Genomic DNA, 19,692 nt, shown 5'->3' with positions numbered 1-19,692 from the left:
AAACATAATTGAACTAGTGTCTGTGGTAGGATGAAGCATCATTTTGGTGTATGATAGGAGATATATAGCTGGATTCTGAGGAAGATTAGCTTCCATCTTCCTAAGGAACCTCCACACAGTTTGTCATAGTGTCTACACAAGTTTGCACTCTCACCACAATTGATGAGTGTTCCCCTTACTCCAGATCCTCAACAGCATGAGCTGTCACCTGTTTTCTAGATCTTAGCCATTCTGACAGGTAGAACCTAGAACCCCTGCACAGATGTAGCCCATGGCAGTTCAGTTTCCAAGTGGGTTCCATAGTAATGGGAAGAGGGACTGCCTCTGACATAATCTGATTGGCCTGCTCTTTGATCACCTCCCCCTGAGGGGGGAGCAGCCTTACCAGGCCACAGAAGATGACAATGCAGCCACTTCTGATGAGAACTGATAGTTTAAGATCAGAAAGAAGGAGAGGAAGACCTCCCCTATCAGTGGACTTGGGGAGGGGCATGCATGCAGAAAGGTGAGGAAGGGTGGGATCGGGAGGGGAGGAGGGAGGGGCTTATGGGGGGTATAAAATGAATAAAGTGTAATTAATAATAATAAAAAAATTTAAAAAAGAAGACAAAATCTCAAGGAAGTTTTGATTTGCATTTATATGGTGGCTAAGGATGTTGAACATTTCTTTAAGTGTTTCTTAATCATTTGAGTTTTCTCTATTGAGAATTTTTCTGTTTAGATCTGTATTCTATTTTTTTAATTTTTTATTAAACTTTTATTAATTACACTTTATTCATTTTGTATCCCCCCATAAGCCCCTTCCTCCTCCCCTCCCGGTCCCACCCTCCACCCCTTTCTACATGCATGCTCCTTCCCAAGTCCACTGATAGGGGAGGTCCGCCTCTCCTTCTTTCTGATCTTAGTCTATCAGTTCTCATCAGAAGTGGCTGCATTGTCAGGGTTCTAGGTTATCTCCACAGATAGTCCTTGGTTGGAGTATGAGTCTCTGGGAAGTTCCCTGTGTTCAAATTATCTTGTTCTGTTGCTTTCCTTGTGGAGTTCCTGTCCTCTCCAGCTCTTACTATTTCCCACTTCTTACATAAAATTCCATTCACTCTGCCCATCGGTTGGCCATTAGGCTCAGCATCTGCTTTGACAGTCTGCACGGCAGAGGCTTTCAGAGGCCCTCTGTGGCAGGTTCCGAGGTTGTTTCCTGTTTTCTTCTGGCTTTCAGAGCCCCTCTGTAGCAGGTTCCGAGGTTGTTTCCTCTTTTTTTTCTTCTGATGTCCATCCTCTTTGCCTTTCAGGATGGGGATTGAACATTTTAGTTAGGGTCCTCCCTTTTGCTTAGTTTGTTTAGATGTACAGATTTTAGTGAGTTTATTCTATGTTGTATGTTTATATGAGTGAGTATATACCATGTGTGTCTTTTTGTTTCTGGGACAACTCACTCAGGATGATCCTTTCCAGGTCCCACCATTTACCTGCAAATTTCATGATTTCCTTATTTTTCATTGCTGAGTAATACTCCATTGTATAGATGTACCACAGTTTCTGCATCCATTTTTCAGTTGAGGGACATCTGGGCTGTTTCCAGCTTCTGGCTATTACAAATAACACTGCTACAAACATGGTTGAGCAAATGTCCTTTTTGTGTACTTGAGCCTCTTTTGGGTATATGCCTAGGAGTGGTATGGCTGGATCTTGAGGAAGCGCTATTCCTAGTTGTCTGAGAAAGCGCCAGATTGATTTCCAGAGTGGTTGAACCAGTTTACATTCCCACCAGCAGTGGAGAAGGGTTCCCCTTTCTCCACAACCTCTCCAGCATGTGTTGTCACTTGAGTTTTGATCTTGGCCATTCTGATGGGTGTAAGGTGAAATCTCAGGGTTGTTTTGATTTGCATTTCCCTAATGGCTAATGACGTTGAGCATTTCTTTAAGTGCTTCTCTGCCATTCGATATTCCTCTACAGAGAATTCTCTCTTTAGCTCTGTTCCCCATTTTTTAAGTGGATTACTTGGTTTGTTGCTTTTCAGCTTGTTTAGTTCTTTATATATATTGGATATGAGTCCTCTGTCAGATAAAGGGTTGGTGATGATTCTTTCCCAATCTGTAGGCAGTCGCTTTGTTTTGATGACGGTGTCCTTTGCTTTACAGAAGCTTTTCAATTTCATGAGGTCCCATTTATTGATTTTTGCTCTTAGAGCCTGTGCTGTTGGTGTTCTGTTCGGGAAGTTTTCTCCTGTACCAATGAGTTCTAGGGTATTCCCCACTTTTTTTTTCTAGCCAATTTAATGTGTCTGGTTTTATGTTGAGGTCTTTGATCCACTTGGACTTCAGTTTTGTGCAGGGTGATAAGTATGGATCTATTTTCATTTTTCTACATGTAGACATCCAGTTGGACCAGCACCATCTGTTGAAGATGCTATCTTTTTTCCATTGTATGGTTTTGTCATCTTTGTCAAAAATCAGGTGTCCATAAGTATGTGGGTTTATTTCTGGGTCTTCTGTTCAGTTCCATTGATACACCATTTTGTTTCTATGCCAGTACCATGCAGTTTTTATAACTGTTGCTCTATAGTACAGCTTGAGATCAGGGATGGAGATACCTCCAGAAGATCTTTTATTGTAGAGGATTCTTTTAGCAATTCTCTGTTTCTTGTTATTCCATACAAAGTTGAGAATTTTTCTTTCCAGGTCTGTAAAGAATTGTGTTGGCAATTTGATGGGAATTGCATTAAATCTGTAGATTGCTTTTGGTGAGATGGCTGTTTTTACTATGTTAATCCTGCCAAGCCATGAGCATGGGAGATCTTTCTATCTTATATCTTCTTCTAATTCTTTCTTCAGAGACTTGAAATTTTTTTCATACAAGCCTTTGACTTGCTTGGTTAGGGTTACACCAAGGAACTTTATGTCATTTGTGGCTATTGTGAATGGTGTTGTTTCTCTAATTGCTTTCTCAGCCCTTTTGTCTTTTGTATACAGGAGTGCTACTAATTTTTTTGAGTTAATTTTGTATCCGGCCACTTCGCTGAAGGTGTTTATCAGCTGTAGGAGTTCCCGGTAGAGTTTTGGGGGTCACTCATGTATACTATCATATCATCTGCAAATAGTGATAATTTGACTTCTTCCTTTCCCATCTCTATCCCCTTGATCTCCTTCAACTGTCTTATTGCTCCAGCAAGGACTTCCAGAACTATGTTGAAGAGATATGGAGAGAGTGGGCAGCCTTGTCTTGTCCCTGATTTCAGTGGGATTGCTTTAAGTTTCTCTCCATTTAGTTTGATGTTGGCTATAGGCTTGCTGTATATCGCCTTTACTATGTTTAGATATGTGCCTTGTATCCCTGATCTCTCCAATACTTTAAACATGAATGGATGTTGGATTTTGTCAAATGCTTTTTCAGCATCTAGGGAGATTATCATGTGGTTTTTTTCTTTCAGTTTGTTAATATGGTGGATCACATTGATGGATTTCCGTATATTGAACCACCCCTGCATACCTGGGATGAAGCCTACTTGGTCATAGTGGATAATATCTTTGATGTGTTCTTGGATTTGGTTTGCAAGTATTTTGTTAAGTAATTTTGCATCAATGTCCATAAGGGAGATTGGCCTGAAATTCTCTTTCTTTGTTGAGTCTTTGTGAGGTTTAGGTACCAAGGTGACTGTGGCTTCATAGAATGAGTTTGGTAATGTTCCTTCTGTTTCTATTTTGTGGAATAGTTTGAAGAGAATTGGAGTTAGCTCTTCTTTGAAGGTCTGGTAGAATTCTGCGCTGAAGCCATCTGGTCCTGGGCTTTTTTTGGATGGGAGACTTTTGATGACTGCTTCTATTTCTTTGGGGGATATAGGACTATTTAATTGATTTACCTGGTCCTGATTCAGCTTTGGTAAGTCAAATCGATCAAGAAAATTGTCCATTTCATTTAGATTTTCAAATTTTGTGGCATATACACTTTTGAAGTAAGTCCTAATGATTGTTTGATTTCCTCAGTGTCTGTAGTTATGTCCCCCTTTTCATTTCTGATTTTGTTGATTTGGGTGGTGTCTCTCTGCCTTTTAGTTAGCTTGGCTAAGGGTTTGTCGATCTTGTTGATTTTCTCAAAGAACCAGCTCTTGGTTTCATTGATCCTTTGAATTGTTTTATTTGCTTCTAATTGATTGATTTCAGCCCTGAGTTTGATTATTTCCAGCCGTCTACTCCTTTTTGGTGTGTCTGATTCTTCTTTTTCTAGGGTTTTTAAGTGGGCCATTAAGTTGCTTGAATGAGCTGTCTCAAATTTCTTCTTGAAGGCACTTAGTGCTATGAACTTTCCTCTTAGCACTGCTTTCATTGTGTTCCACAAGTTTGGGTATGTTGTGTCTTCATTTTCATTGAGTTCTAGGAAGACTTTAATTTCTTTCTTTATTTCTTCCTTGACCCAGCTGTCATTTAATAACAAGTTGTTCAGTTTCCATGTGTGTGTAGGCTTTTTGCTATTTCTGTTGTTGTTGAAGTCCAGCTTTATTCCATGGTGATCAGACAGGATACAAGGGATTATTTCAATCTTCTTGTATCTGTTGAGGCTTGCTTTGTGACCAACTATATGGTCTATTTTGGAGAAGGTTCCATGAGGTGCTGAGAAGAAGGTAAATTCTTTTGTGTTTGGGTGTAATGTTCTGTAAATGTCTGTGAGGTCCATTTGATTCATGACCTCTGTCAGAGTCATTGTTTTTTTGTTTAATTTCTGTTTTGTTGACCTGTCCTTTGTTGAGAGTGGCATGTTGAAGTCTCCCACTATTAATGTGTGGGGATCTATATGTGGTTTAAATTTTATCAATGTTTCTTTTACAAATGTGGGTGCTCTTGTATTTAGGGCATAGATGTTCAGGATTGTGATGTCTTCTTGGTGGAATTTTCCCTTGATGGGTATGAAGTGTCCTTCCCCATCTCTTTTTATTAATTTTGATTGAAAGTCTATTTTATCAGATATTAGAATGGCTACTCCTGCTTGTTTCTTGGGTCCATTTTCTTGGAAAGTCGTCTTCCAACCTTTTACCCTCAGGTAATGTCTATCTTTGTGCCTTAGGTGTGTTTCTTGTATGCAACAGATTGCTGGGTTTTGTTTACGTATCCATTCTGTTAATCTGTGTCTTTTTACTGGAGAGTTGAGTCCATTGATGTTGAGAGAGATTAATGACCAGTGGCTGTTAGATCCTTTGATTTTGATGTTGGCTGTGTTCATAAGGTTGTGTGCTTGGTTGCTTTTTGTTTTAGTGTAGTAAGGTTAATTATTTCCTGTGTTTTCTTGACAGGAGCTAATTTTCTTGGGTTGTATTTTCCCTTCCAGTGTCTTCTGTAATGCTGGATTTGTGTGTAGGTATTGTTGAAATTTGTTTTTGTCATTGAATATCTTGTTTTCTTCGTCTATGAGGACTGAGAGTTTTGCAGGGTATAGTAGCCTGGGCTGACATCTGTGTTCTCTTAGGGTCTACATGATATCTGTCCAGGCCCTTCTGGCTTTCATAGTCTCTGTTGAAAAGTCAGTTGTGATTCTGATGGGTTTGCCATTATATGTTACTTGGCCTTTTCCCCTTGCAGCTTTTAGTATTTTTTCTTTGTTCTGTATACTTACTGTTTTGATTATTATGTGGCGGGAGGATTTTCTTTTCTGGTCAAATTTGTTGGGTGTTCTGTAGGCCTCATGTATTCTTATTGGCTTCTCCTTTAACTTGGGGAAATTTTCTTCAATGATTTTGTTGAAAATATTTTCTGGACCTTGGAGAAGGGAGTCTTCTTTTTCCTCTATACCTATTATTCTTAGGTTTTGTCTTTTCATATTGTCTTGGATTTCTTGGATGGTCTGTGTCAGGAATTTTTTGGATTTAACATTTTCTTTGACAGATACATCGATTTCTTCCATTGTATCTTCTACACTTGAGATTCCTTCTTCCATCTCTTGTAGTCTGTTGGTTATGCTTACCTCTGTAGTTCCTGTTTTCTTCCCTAAATTCTTCCTCTCCATTATTTCCTCCATTTGTGTTTATTTTTTTTTAATTTTTCCAGTTCTATCTTCCGGTCTTGAGTCATTTTGTTTACTTCCTTCACCTGTCTGATTGTATTTTCCTCTTTTTCTTTTAGTTCCTTCAACTCTGTTTCTTTTATTTCTTTCAGTGAATTAATTATTTCTTATCTGAAGGTCGCAAGCTGTTTGGCTGCATCTTCCCATATTTCTTCACGGATAGCCATGATCTGTTTGGTTTTATCTTCCTCTAATTCTTTACGTATTGTATTTGTTTCCTCTATTATCCTCTTCATCAGCATAGATGTAAGGTCATCTTCTTGATTTTCTATTATGCTGCGTTGTCCAGGGCTGCTTGCCCCTGGATGGCTGGGTTCTGGAGATGCCATATTGTTCTGTCTTTTTTTGGTTGAGCTTCTACGCTGACCTCTACCCATCGGGCTGTTTTAGGTGTTGGTTTTTAGTTTCTGTGCTTCCTGGAGTCCTGAGGTAGGTAGAATCCCCTTGGCCGGAAGATGATTTTTCCTGAAGGAGTCCTCCTCTGCTTTTTGCTTATGGTCACTGTATGGCCAGTGTTTCTCAGGAATTGCCACTGCTCATCTCAGGTGTATAACCCTGAGGAGTAGCTGTGGTCTTTGTTAGGCAGGGGGGATCTCCTCTTACCCATAGAAGTTCTCAAGACAGCTGCCCCACTGATGGGTTTCTCGTTATAAATTTAGTGAGCTGCTGCTGTTACAGTTTTCCAGGTACAGTCCTCTTGAAGAACCTGCTGATTCCCTAGCTGTGGGGTTTTCTCCCAACAGAGAAACTCAGTCTGTTATCCTGGGGCGCACAGTTCTGTCCGGGAAAGTGAGAGGTGCGCCAAGCAAGTCTCTGGGCCAGAAGCTGAGTGCTCCTCTCTGGGCCTGGAGAATGTGCACCTAGGTTGAGTTGGTGCCTGGGGGTGCTGCTCTGGTCTGGAGGCTGGGTGCCTCACTCTGGACCAGAAACTGTGTGTCCCTGTCTGGGATGGCGGCTGCAGGCACTGCTCTGGTCCAGACGCTGTGGGTGCAGCCCTCTTGAAGGACCAGGGATTCCCACAGTTTTGACAGTCTAGCTAGGAATAACTGGTTGATCCTTGGCACAGTATCTGAGGGCTGCTATAATGGCTCTCTGGCTTTTGTAGGTCTGAGGATGTAGCTGTGTGCCCCAGTGCCCTAGGGGAACTCAATAATGGCGGCTGAGCACAGCGCTCCTGCCTGCATTAGAAAGCTAGAGCCAAGAGTCTGCATGAATCCAGAAAGTCTTTTGGTGCTGGGTGTCCTGAGCGTTAGACCTGATGATCCCCCCCGCTGGTGGTTTCCTCCTGCCAGAGGCACCCAGTCTTTGCTTTGGGGACCGCTGTTCTGTTTGGGGTGGTGAGTAGGACCCACAGGCACAGACGCCAGCCCGTGGCTCCGCCTTTCTGGCCTTTGGGAGCCTGGGCGTCTGCCTAAAGTGGATAATTTTCCCGAGACCTTTTCGGGGTGGGGGTGTCGGCTGAGTGCTCTGAGATCAGACCAGCCGTTTCCCTCCCTGTCGGTTTGCACCTGACAGTGAAATGCAGTCTCTGGTGCCCTGGTGCCATGGGGGCCACAGTTCTATGAGGCAGCGAATCAGGCGCCTGGTTCCCCAGCTCTGGCTCCAGGCTGGCTCCTGGGACCCCCGCAGAACCCGAGTCTTTTCCAGGGGATGTCTGGGTGACCTAAGGTCGGTCCCAATCGTTTCCTGCTCCGTGGGGTTATCTCTCGACTGGAAAATCCAATCTGTGATGTTCTGGGCCCACAGTTCAATCTGAGACAGTAACCAGACAGCCCAGTAGCTCTGGGCTGGCGACCAAGCATGTGGCGGAACCAGGATCTCTTCCGTGGTTTAGTAGGGTGAGTTAAAGCTGATTGAATCCCCCACCGTGGGGTATCCTCTCACCTGTGAAACACAATCACTTGTGTTTTATGGCCGCAAGTTCTGATTGCTGGTCACTGTGCCAATCCTGCTGTGCTGCTGCTCAGAATGAGAGTCCTCCCGGTGCTGCCATCTTGCCCCGCCCCCGTATTCTATTTTTAAATAGGGTTGTTTTCTTGATATTTAGTTTCTTGAGTTCTTCATATATTTTGTATATTAGTCCTCTATCGAATGTGAAATTGATAAAAATAAATAAATAAACTTTTTTCCTTTCTGTAGACTGCCACTTTGACCTATTAATAGTGTCCTTTAATGGACAAAAACTTTTCCGTTTCATGAGGCTACTCATGAATTGTTCATTCTAATACCTGCACAACAATGTTCTATTCAGAGTCTTCCCCTGTGCCAGTGAATTCAAGGCTATTCTCTACTTTTCCTTCTATCCTGATGTATCTGGTTTTCTGTTGAGCTCTTTGATACAGCTAGACTTGAGTTTTGTACAGTGTTAAGTATGGATCTACTTGGATTTTTCTACATGCAGCCAAATGGTTTGACCAACACTATTTGTTAACAGTACTTTCGGTGTGTATTCCTGACTTACTTATAAACAAAAAGAAATCAAGTGATCATAGGTACATGGATTTATGTCTGGGTCTTCAACTTTATTATACTGACCAATGTAAGACTCTCATATTTCTATTCATTCTAAAATAGTACCCCAATAACTTTTTTGAGGAAATTTATGAGAAAAGTTTTGCATCTCACTAGTAATTCCATCTGACCCTGGATATTACAAAGGATTTACTTAGATTGCCTGATATGGTTGACTTCTCAAAGTACAATCTTGTATCCTTGACTATTCTTTTGATGAGTATTTATTCATTGTCCAAGAGGAGACAAATGAAAATCACCAAAAAAAAATAATAATAATAGTTCTCTGAAGAACTATTGAATATGATCACAGATTTAAAGCACTTTCCAATTCAGTGGCATGTCATTCACTTACTCCTCATTAAAATTTTAGCTACCGAGCTACAAAAATAGAATCCTGTCAAGCTGAGTGTGGTGGCACACCCCTCATCCCAGCACTTAGATGTCAGAAGCAGCAGATCTCTGTGAGTTCAAGGTCAGCCTGGTCTATATAGCAAGTTCCAGTACAAATCAGGGCTACATAATGAGACTTTGTCTCGAGAAGGATGAGGAGGGAAAAGAAAAGAGAAAAAGGAAGGAAGGAAGAAAAAAGAAAAGGAAAGAGAAGAAAGAAAGAAAAGAAAAGAAAGGAAGGAAGGAAGGAAGGAAGGAAGGAAGGAAGGAAGGAAGGAAGGAAGGGAGGGAGGGAGGGAGGAAGGAAGGAAACCTGTCACCTTGCTCACGCATGTGATCACAATGTAAGGTCACATTTACAGGTAAACATTCAAAAAGAAGGAATATTGATTAGAAGGTAGACGGCCGCAGCACTGCATTTCCCCATCACAGCTGTCATCACAGCCCTGCCTCGTGACCAGTCTAGCAGGGCTACAGTGCCACAGTCAAGAAGTTTCTTATACACTAAGGTATATAGAGCTTGGGGCACAAAATATCCACTTAAGGTATTTTCTCAGAATTTCTCATTCCAAATTTAAAAAAAGAAACCAATAGGTTTAAAATGAAACAATAAAATATATTTTAATACAGAAGTTTGTTTCTTTTACACCATTAGAAAGTTCAGAAGATTTCTTTCTTGGCTTGATGAAATTCTCCTCCTGGACCTAGATAGTCCATGACTTAAGAGACATTTTATTGAGTATGTACTAAGTTTCCACAATTATGGCCCATACCAGTTGAGAACTTAGGGTTGGGATGGAGAGATGGCTCAGCCATTAAAGGCTAGGCTCACAACCAAAAAAATGTAAGAGAACTTACGGTCTGACTGAAGTTCAGAAGCAGGCAACAAAAAGTGCTTAAATGGGAGCTCACAGTTGTAAGGATTCGTGAGATGGAAATGGCCACATGTGTGACATTCAATAAGAAAGGGGACGCAGCAGTGACGCATGCCTTCATTCCATCACTAAGAAGGTGGAGATCTATGTGAGCTCAAGGCCAGCCTCATCTAAACAGTAAGTACTCAGACAACCAGAGTTAAGTATATGTCAGAAAAAAAGGAAGGGAGGAAGGCAAAAAGGAAGGAAGAAAGGGAAAAGAAAAGGCAAAATAGAAAGGAGATATGATTTGTTCTGAGAGTTGAAGAATGGACATGATTCCGATGAGCAAGGAAGGAATGGAACATGGAAAGCATAGAATAAAACCAAGAAAAATCAGACTAAAAGACAGAGCTAAGGACAATTCTTGATAGAGAAGGTGAGTGGTGAGCTGGACATTTTGTGGAAGACTGGAGACAGTGACGTGGTAAATCTGTTTACATGGCTTCTCATTTAATTTATATTTCCATTAAAAATTCTATTTTTTTTCTATAATTGTGTCTCAAATCCTTCATGAGGTAGACTCATACTGGGGAAAAATGTCCTTAGTTTATCTTATATTTACACTTAACTGGGAGTCAAATATTTTTGGTAAATTTACAAGTCCTGCTAACAATGGCATTTTTGGAGAACCAAGGTACTGAAGACATACCTCCAATGTCATCAGTAAACACACCTTTTAAAATCTGTCTTCCTTTTTAACTTTTCTCCTAAATTTTCATTAGCTATAATTGGATATTTTGCTTCACTTTGAAGTAATTTTGTTACCCATTCCTGCCCAGAGAAGACATTTGGTAATGGTGTGAGACATTTTAATTGACATACTATAGGAGTTTAGTGACATCTCGTGGTGGAGGCCAGAGAACGCTGATAAACATCCTACAGTGTACCAGGAAACATAAACACACACACATACACATACACACACACACACACACACACACACACTCTCTCTCTCTCTCTCGCTCTCTCTCTCTCTCTCTCTCACGGAATGATTCAGCCAATGCCAGAGGAGCAGACATTGAGAAACAGCTTTAAACAAAGAGCAAAGTCACATTCTTGGTCAAAGGCTCTTGCCTTTCACAGGATCTTATATCCTCCTCAAAAATAATATATTGTGTTCTGCCAATCTCAACTGCCAAAAATTGCCCTTTTTCTGTGTTATAATGTGTTTATTTTTAAAATATATTTGGGAGAAACACCATTTAAATCAAACAAAAAATTCTCTGGGCTGCAAATTCAACCACTTGGTGCTTTCCTTGAATATTAGAGTGAGGAATGCACATACAGGTTAACTGAAGGAAAGAGTTGCTTCGTGTCAGGGCCAGCGTTCCTCTACCCTGCATCACTGCTGGGCTCTAGAGGAAGCAGCAGGCCCTGCGGTCTAAACCAGGTGTTTCTTTGACTTCTTTCCTCACTGCACTCAGGATTCTCTTTTTCTTCAGAATCATATTGATTTTTTTTCCAGTTCCAAATTCTTTCTCCTTGGTGCCTACTTGAAGCTTGGAACCTCCTTAGACACCAAAAATTATGAGAGTAACATTTTTTCCTGGTCCCATGGTATAATTTAAGATTATCACAGGGCAAGAGAAAGTAAACCCATGTTAGAGATAATTTGACTCTCCCATCACCACAGGGATAGCTAAACTTTTGTCTTTAATTTAAATTCTTTAGAATTATTTCATACCTCAGGCTTGATTGGAGGCCTATTTTTCTACACTGTAATAATTGACTCTGGACAATTAGCCCACTGGGCCACCTTTGGCTGTGTGCAGGAGATTTGAGTGAGTGCCTTGTGCACAGCCATGAAATGGGGGCTTTTTATCCTGTTACTTGTGAGCAGAGGTCATTGAAGGAGAAGAGCTACCTCTACTGATTCATTCAACTGGGCCCTGGCAGCCCAGGGACCTGTGAATAGTGCACTGCTTTTTCTTGTGTGACATTTTAGATGTCTTTTGCTATAGCATTCTTAAGAAAACAAAGGTGAGCCCTGCATAAGATATGGTAGGAAATTCATAGAAAAGGATTGATACAGAACATGTTGGCCCTTTACAGAAAGCAAAGCTTCATCTTGGCTGATGAATATTCAACTTCCTCTTTCTCTTGGAAATCAGTAAACCAGCTCCAACAACACTTCTTTTGGAACTGTTCAAAGGCTAAGAAAAGTGGGAAAGAAGGATAAGCGGACAGATTTCATAGCTCAAGCTGACCAGGCCTGGATGCGGGCCCTCCTGTGTTTTCTTTTAGCCTGCCTGCACTTTGTTTCTAACTCTTAAAGAACTCTTTAAAAGGAAGGTTTATGTACATGTTAGTCATTATTTGATGCCTGTTCCTCAAGTGGAAATTTCCAAAGAAAGGAAAGTGTCATTAACTAGAGTTTTGAGTTGTGAATTCTTCTCTCTTTTGTGTTGTTCCTTGGCTCCTCTGCCTTCCTATTTATATTAATAAATACTTCCTGACACTGTAAAATGTTCGACTCACACTTTGATCTACAGTTCTCAAATGGGGTCAGTCCTTCAGCTTATTTGGAAGAGTCCCACAAAGTGTGCTGTTCCACATGGCATTCCACTCTTCTAGAAAATCCTGTGGCTGTGAATGTGGATGGAAGAGATTGGGAAGATAACTAAATAATTGATACAGGGCATGTTGGCCCTTGAGAGCAAAGCTTCAAAATTATTTGAATTAAAAAAAGAAAGTCCTATACTGATTGCAAGAAATTTTATTAAGATAATTGGAATTTTAAATATATTTTAGCTGATGAATATTTATTATGACTTTTTTCTGTGTATTATTAACTTTAGGTGGAATTGGAGAAAGGGTCCATAGATTTCTTCTTTTGTAATTAAAGCCAGAATCTAAATATGACAGCCATCAGCCATAAATACATGATATAACTATCCACCTCCATACAATCTGTAGTCTCTTCTCAGGGGGTCACAATCCAACTTTTGAGAAGTTGGAAACTGTGAACCCAGATATGACTCATTTATAATGACCCTGAGCCCCAGCACAGGACTCACTCAGCCAACCTATTCTGAGTGACATCCTAAGGATAGAAATGAATAGCCTGACCATGGCATGAGAGTCTCAAGTTCAAAGCCAACCTGAGCTATATATAGAAAGAGAACAAAGAACAAAAATTTTTAAAGCACACATAATCTGCAGAGAAATAATATAAAATAATAAGTGCCGGGACAATTGATTTCAATAGACTGAGGGAATTCTGGTTGAAGGGAGCTGCTGCAAAAGAGAGATAACATGAAAGTAAACCTGAGAGAGGAAAGAAGTTCTCTGTTTAAGCAGAGAAGAAAGAGCATCCCAATGAAGAAAGAAGAGCGCCTAAAGACAGAGGTAGAGAGAGGAAGAGAGGTACAAAGATCCCTTCAGGGTTTCCTACCTCAGAGAGATTATGGGATAAGGCTTGAGGTGGACCGCTGCAGTGGGTTCAGAGTGGGTCTTTTTGCCAAAAGAAGAAGTTGGAGACATTGGAGACACGTGATGAGGTAACCCTAAAAGTTGTGCAAGGAGACGAATGTCCACTTGAGAGAGCAGCTAAGGACAAGAACAGCAGAGGCTAAGGCACCAACTACATGTTCCTTTAAAGTACAGTAACAATAAAATAACAGCCCTTTAAAGGCTGGCATCCGTCTCAGAGCCATTGCCTCAAAGAGGCAGTTGCATTGGCTATACAATCATTTTGTGCTCATCTGCTAATGCTCCGGCCCTAATTCACTCCATCCTGGAATGACTCAGTCTTGTCTTTCTACCTACCACCTTGCTAAGTCATAGTTGTTTTGTCTGCCTTTCCGGGTATGTTTTGTTTTTGTGCAGTGACATCAACAGCCTCTGTGCATAGCATTAGGACTTCCTAGCTTTTGCTTTGCTCTTAAACACTGCAGCAATGAAACAGAAAGAAGTTCAGCGTGAGTGCTTGCAGGGGGCGTTGAAGAAACTTCCACTCGCAAGACTTATGAATTTTAATATGACCCAGCTGGAAAAATTGCAATAGGTATTGAAAAGCATAAAATATTAACCCAACTGCGGCATAAATGTCTTTAGTTTTTAAGCAAGTGTGCAGGACGTGTGTTTGTTTGGCGTGGTGGTTTTCATGTATTCACTTCCTGATGGTTCTTCTTCAGAATGCCCTGGTGAAAGGCGCAGCAAAGGAGCTTGCCTCTCTGCATGGCACCAAGTACACATATGGCCCAGGAGCTACAACAATCTGTGAGTCGTGGATTCAAAACCAATTAATTCAAAAAAAAAACAAAAACCTGTATATCTAGAAAGAAGGGACCAGGGGTAGCGTGGCTCAGGAAAGAGTTTGCCTGATGTGAACAAGGCCCCAGGTTCAATCTCTAACAGTGAAAAAGAAGACAGGGGCACCCGTGCCCTCAAGCTTTCAAGTTTCATGATTTTGAGGTTTCTGCAAGCTTGGGGTCCGGTCCTCTTAGTACTCAGTTTTCTCTGCTTTCCTGGGAGACATCCATTCTTTAGTGAGATATCCATAGAGTATGTTCCCACTACATCCTTATAAGTGCACCGAGAATTTCATATTACTAAAAATATACTTTCTGAAATCATTCTCACAAAATAATTTTTGGGCAAAATTGGACTTATTTTTTTTTTGAAGTAAATTGTTTTTCTATTGACTAGAATGTTAGCTTATCTGTAATATTTTTCACGGTGAAAAATTTGTAGTTAGAAACAGAAGCTGGTGGTTTATTTTACCCTCCTTACTCGACTTAAAGGTTTTTCTCCGGTTGTTTTCTAATTTCAGATCCCGCTGCGGGGGGCTCTGATGACTGGGCTTATGATCAGGGAATCAAATATTCCTTCACCTTTGAACTCCGGGATAAAGGCTACTATGGCTTTCTGCTTCCTGAGTCTCAGATCCGCCAAACTTGTGAGGAGACAATGCTTGCAGTCAAGTACATAGCCAATTATGTCCGAAAACATCTATATTAATGAAGACTCTAGATCACCTTATTTCAAAATGCTTATTGTTCATTTCTTGCCTGTTTTGACTTCGTTTGTTGTTTAGAGGCTTCCAGATCATAATCTTTCTTTTAATTTTCTGGGCATATCAACCCACTCGATCCTCTAAAAACATTCCTAATAAAATCCTATCATCATTGGAAAAGAAAGCAGATTGCCTGCTTTGGGAGGGAGAGTGACTCTGAACAATGAGCAAGCCAGATGTGTGCAGATGCTGGTCTGTGGAGAAGCTGGTCCTTCAGAGGTTGGCCAACACTGGCAGAGAACCCTGGTAAATACAGTGGGAGGTAATGATTGTAAAACATAGTGCAACTGAAAAGGTGACTGTTTTAAATACAAAATTCCAAATGTTTGAATTTATCAGTAAGACTCAGGAACCAGATACAGGTGTAAAAGCTGACTAGCTCAGAGAGGCAGAGAAAGTACCCAGCTGACCTTCCTACCCAGCTAATGTCCTAGAAGGAAAAAGTCCCTACTCCTTCTCCCAACTCAATGTCCCTCCTTTCTATTTACTCTCTGTCAGCTGGCTTCTTGCTCCAGCTCTTGATCTAAGGTCAACTTTAGTTAATCCTGTTCACAGAAAATCTTAAATAAAAGGTGAGTACTAGAGTTGAGCCACACAAAACCACTTATTTACAATAAACAGAAAGTTTTTGGGTTAAAGGTGTATGCTAGGGCTGAGCCACCTCACAACTAGGAAAAGGTGTTTTCCAGTACACAAACTCAAGGTTCACAGTGTGATCAAATACCCTGCAACAAGTGACATCCTGGCTTAAGTTTTATCTCAGCTCATTCGAGTAACATAAGTAAGCATCTACAGTATGCCAAGGGTTTCACTAAGCAATTGAAGACAGATCAATGAAAGACAATAATTACACATTTTCTCATTCTATATATATATAGATAGATAGATATGGGCCATTAGATAAATCAGATATTGACTAAGTAATCAATTAAAATAATAAATAAAATAATATATCAATAAATATATTTTATGTATTATAGGTAATAAATATACAATATAATGAATATATTATATATCATAAAATAATAAGATATGTATAGTATATAATAAAAGAGTAAAAACTCCTGGGTATATACCCAATAGATGCTCCACCAGACAAGGACACTTTCTCAACCACTGAGGAAATGCAAACAATCATTAGGTCTTACTTCAAAAGACTATATGCCATCAAATTTGAAAATCTAAATGAAATGGGCAATATTCTTGATAGATTCCACTTACCAAAGCTGAATCAAGAACAGGTAAATAAATTAAATAATCCTATGTTCCCTAAGGAAACAGAAGCAGTCATCAAGTCTCCCATCCAAAATAAAAGCCCAGGGCCAGATGGTTTCAGTGTAGAGTTCTACAAGATCTTCAAAGAACTAATACCAATAATCTTCAAACTATTCCACAACATAGAAACAGAAGAAACATTACCAAACCCATTCTATGAGGCCATAGTCACCTCGATGCCTAAACTCACAAAGACCCAACAAAGAAAGAAAATTTTAGACCACTTTCCCTTATGAACATTGACACCAAAAAAAAAAAAAAATTCAATAAAATACTTCCAAACTGAATCCAAGAATACATCAAAGCTATCATCCACTATGACCAAGTAGGCTTCATCCCAGGTATGCAGGAGTGGTTCAATATATGGAAATCCATCAATGTAATCCACCATATAAACAAACTGAAAGAAAAAAAACCACATAATCATCTCCTTAGATGTGAAAAAAAAAAACATTTGATAAAGTCCAACACCTGTTAATGTTTAAAGTCTTGGAGAGATCAAGGATACAAGGCACATACCTACACATAGTAAAGGCAATATAAAGGAAGCCTATAGCCAACATCAAATTAAATGGAGAGAAATTTAAATCAATTCCACTGAAATCAGGGACATAGCAAGGCTGCCCACTCTCTCTATATCTCTTCAACTTAATGCTTGAAGCCCTAGCTAGAGCAATAAGACAACTAAAGGAGATCAAAGGGATAAAAACTGGAAAAGAAGACATCAAAGTATCACTATTTGCAGATGATGTGATAGGATACATGAGTGACCCCAAAAAAATCTACCTGGGAACTCCTACAGCTGATAAACACCTTCAGCAAACTGGCTGGATACAAAATTAACTCAAAAAAATCAGTAGCCCTCCTGTTTACAAAAGACAAATGGGCTGAGAAAGAAATTAGGGAAACAACACTCTTCACAATAGCCACAAAGACATAAAGTACCTTGGGGTGACTCTAATCAAGCAAGCCAAAGACTTGTATGAAAAAAAACTACAAGTCTCTGATGAAAGAAATTGAAGAAGATATCAGAAGATGGAAAGATCTTCCATGCTTACGGATTGGTAGGATTAACATAGAAAAATGGCCATCCTACCAAAAGTTTCAATGCAATTCCCATCAAAATACCAACACAATTCTTTATAGAACTCAGAAGAACAATTCTCAACTTCAAATGGAAAAACAGAAAGTCCTGGTATGGCTGGGGTGGATGGGAAGGGAGTCTCCCCTTTTCTGAGGAATAGTACAGAGAGCTGCGGAGAGGGAGAGAGGGTGCAACCAGAAGGTGAGGAGGGATGGGGCTCCGGCCAAGATTTGAGTGAATAAATAAATAAATGAATAAATGAATAAATAAATAAATAAATAATACATTTTGTTGATTATATGTAATATAATAAGTGTGTTCTATAATAAATATATTATATGTAATATATGATAAAATAATAAGAATTAATAAAATAATTAGTTATTTGCTTTATGCTAAATAAATAAGTTCTGAGCTTCTGAAAAACAACACTTCTGTAAGAAGTGTGCTTCCTGATATGGGAGAAGGCTTTTAACACTTGTTACGATATGAATAAATGAGTCACAATACGCTGTACAAAGTGACAAAACGGAACTTCCTGTGATCGATCAAATGGTAATGGAAGAAAGTCAGTGAAAGGGAATTGAGCGAGTTATTGAAGAGGGCACGGGAAGGCTTGGGGAGGGAGAGAAGGACCACAACAGGCAGAGCTAACACGCCATGCTTACAGCTTGGGCATGGTCCTAGAACCATGGGAAACCGTGGAAGATGGTGAGTTTTTGAACGACATTTCCAATGTCTTCTTGGAACAGCAGATTGTGGCAAGCGGATTGGAAGTGAGACAAGACGCTGGCTAGACCAGCTGGACAAATAAAAGAGTCAAAAAAGCCATTTTATGATTTACAAACCACACATGAATTGGTATTTTCTGGAATGAGGAGAAAATGAGCTAGTATATCAAAAGTTCAATTGTTCAAATGGAATGATATATACCTAATCTGTAACTTGGAAGCATCTTATAGAAAAAACATGCCAAAAATATGATTTAATATTCAATATAATATCAGCATAATATGTTAAAATGTAGCAATATTCTAATACAAAAATCATTTGAAGTCAGTTATTTGGGGGTTGGGAAGAAGCGATCAAGCCAAAAACAGCCTGATGCCCCAATTTCCCACAAGATGGCAGCTCTGCAACCACTGCAACTCATCAATCGTCTTCAAAGCGATTCGGGAATCATCACTTGAACTGAGAGATTCTTTCTTTTTTTCTTTAAAAAAAAAAAAAATGTGCCAAAGGTGCCTCTTGGTCTAAAAATCTTGATATTTAAATTTTGTTACCAATATTAAAAATAGACATCAATTGTAAGTTGTCCTTGATATACGAGAAATTCTGGGGTGATGTAAATAAAAGTCAAAGGCGACCCTCAATAGTGCAGCAGGCTACTGCAGGGCTCTAACAGACACTGTAACTAGTGGGTCGAAATGAAGTATCTAGAAAAGGCTGTTTGCTGGAATAGTAAGTGAAACAAGTCTTTAAAAGCCAAAAAAAAAAAAAAAAAAAAACAGGGACAGGGAAGTCATAGGTACCCCGGGAAGTCCCTGAGCCAATGAAGCCCTGTAGAACAATGATGAATTGTTTTACAATTGACTTACCAAGTGGCCTGCTACTCTGTCTAAAAACCTTGCCACAAAGTTTTGTTTTGTTTTGTTTTTATCATTGTTATTATTAGTCACTCTATTGGTTCCTGCTGCCAGAAGGTGGTTCACATCCCTCCTCATAAAGGAGAGCCAGCAAGCTGTAGGCTTTGTTCCAGCCTAGATCTTCCACAGTCGTAAAGTCGCTCCTCATTGACCTGAAGGCTAAAGCAGGTAGCCTTGGTTCATTTACAAAACAGGACTACATAGCGCTGGGCATTAGATATGCAGAGATTACACAGTTGGAACCAGAATATAACTGGTAATTTTTTGTTTGTTTGTTTTTAGCTAAACCATAAGAGACAAAGATTCAGCACAGCCTTTAATTCTATTGTCTTCTGCTTCAAAAAGTAAATTGACTATTCAGGGCCCTGAATGTTTGGCATGTCAAGATATTATTCAGAAACACTAAGTTATCAACATGGAATGAATGTTGCCAAGTCCAAAGATATAGTTTATTGTCCGAATACTATCATGAGGTCACCACTCTCCTGAAATCATCTAGATCCCTAGGAAAATCAAGCCTTTTCCCAACTTTACACAAGGAATAAAGCAGGCACTCAGAACAAATGAGGTGAGTTGGTCCTCTCCAACCATGCTATCAGGCTTGGTGTCAGAGTTTTAAGACAAATAATACAAAAACAAACAAACAAAAATTAAAAAAAAAAACAGAAAAGAAAAACAAAAAGAACTTCAAGAAAATACCTTAGACTGTCAGAATTAAGAGCTTTCTCTTTTTATTATCTTATAATTTATAAAATTATTTTCAGTGGTGAATTAGAAGCTTGAAAGCCCAAAGGTAAAGT

The 19,692-nt window shown here is 39.7% G+C and overlaps 1 protein-coding gene across 1 annotated transcript in view; it reads left to right on the top strand.

Annotated features, from left to right (window-relative positions):
- Positions 1-15,011, top strand: part of Cpb1 (carboxypeptidase B1) — a 31,742-nt gene extending 16,731 nt beyond the window's left edge. Inside the window, exons 10-11 of the mRNA XM_055626226.1 lie at positions 14,007-14,091; positions 14,645-15,011. Of these exons, the coding sequence (XP_055482201.1) occupies positions 14,007-14,091; positions 14,645-14,832 (273 nt within the window). The 3' untranslated portion in view covers positions 14,833-15,011. The remainder of the gene's footprint in view (positions 1-14,006; positions 14,092-14,644) is intronic.
- Positions 15,012-19,692: the final 4,681 nt, after the last annotated feature.

The sequence above is a fragment of the Psammomys obesus genome, unplaced genomic scaffold (genome assembly GCF_907164565.1).
Source record: "Psammomys obesus unplaced genomic scaffold, mPsaObe1.curated_primary_1811, whole genome shotgun sequence".
Lineage (NCBI taxonomy): Eukaryota > Metazoa > Chordata > Mammalia > Rodentia > Muridae > Psammomys > Psammomys obesus.
Note: the sequence above shows the minus strand (reverse complement) of the source record. Positions and strands in the feature narration are given on the sequence as shown.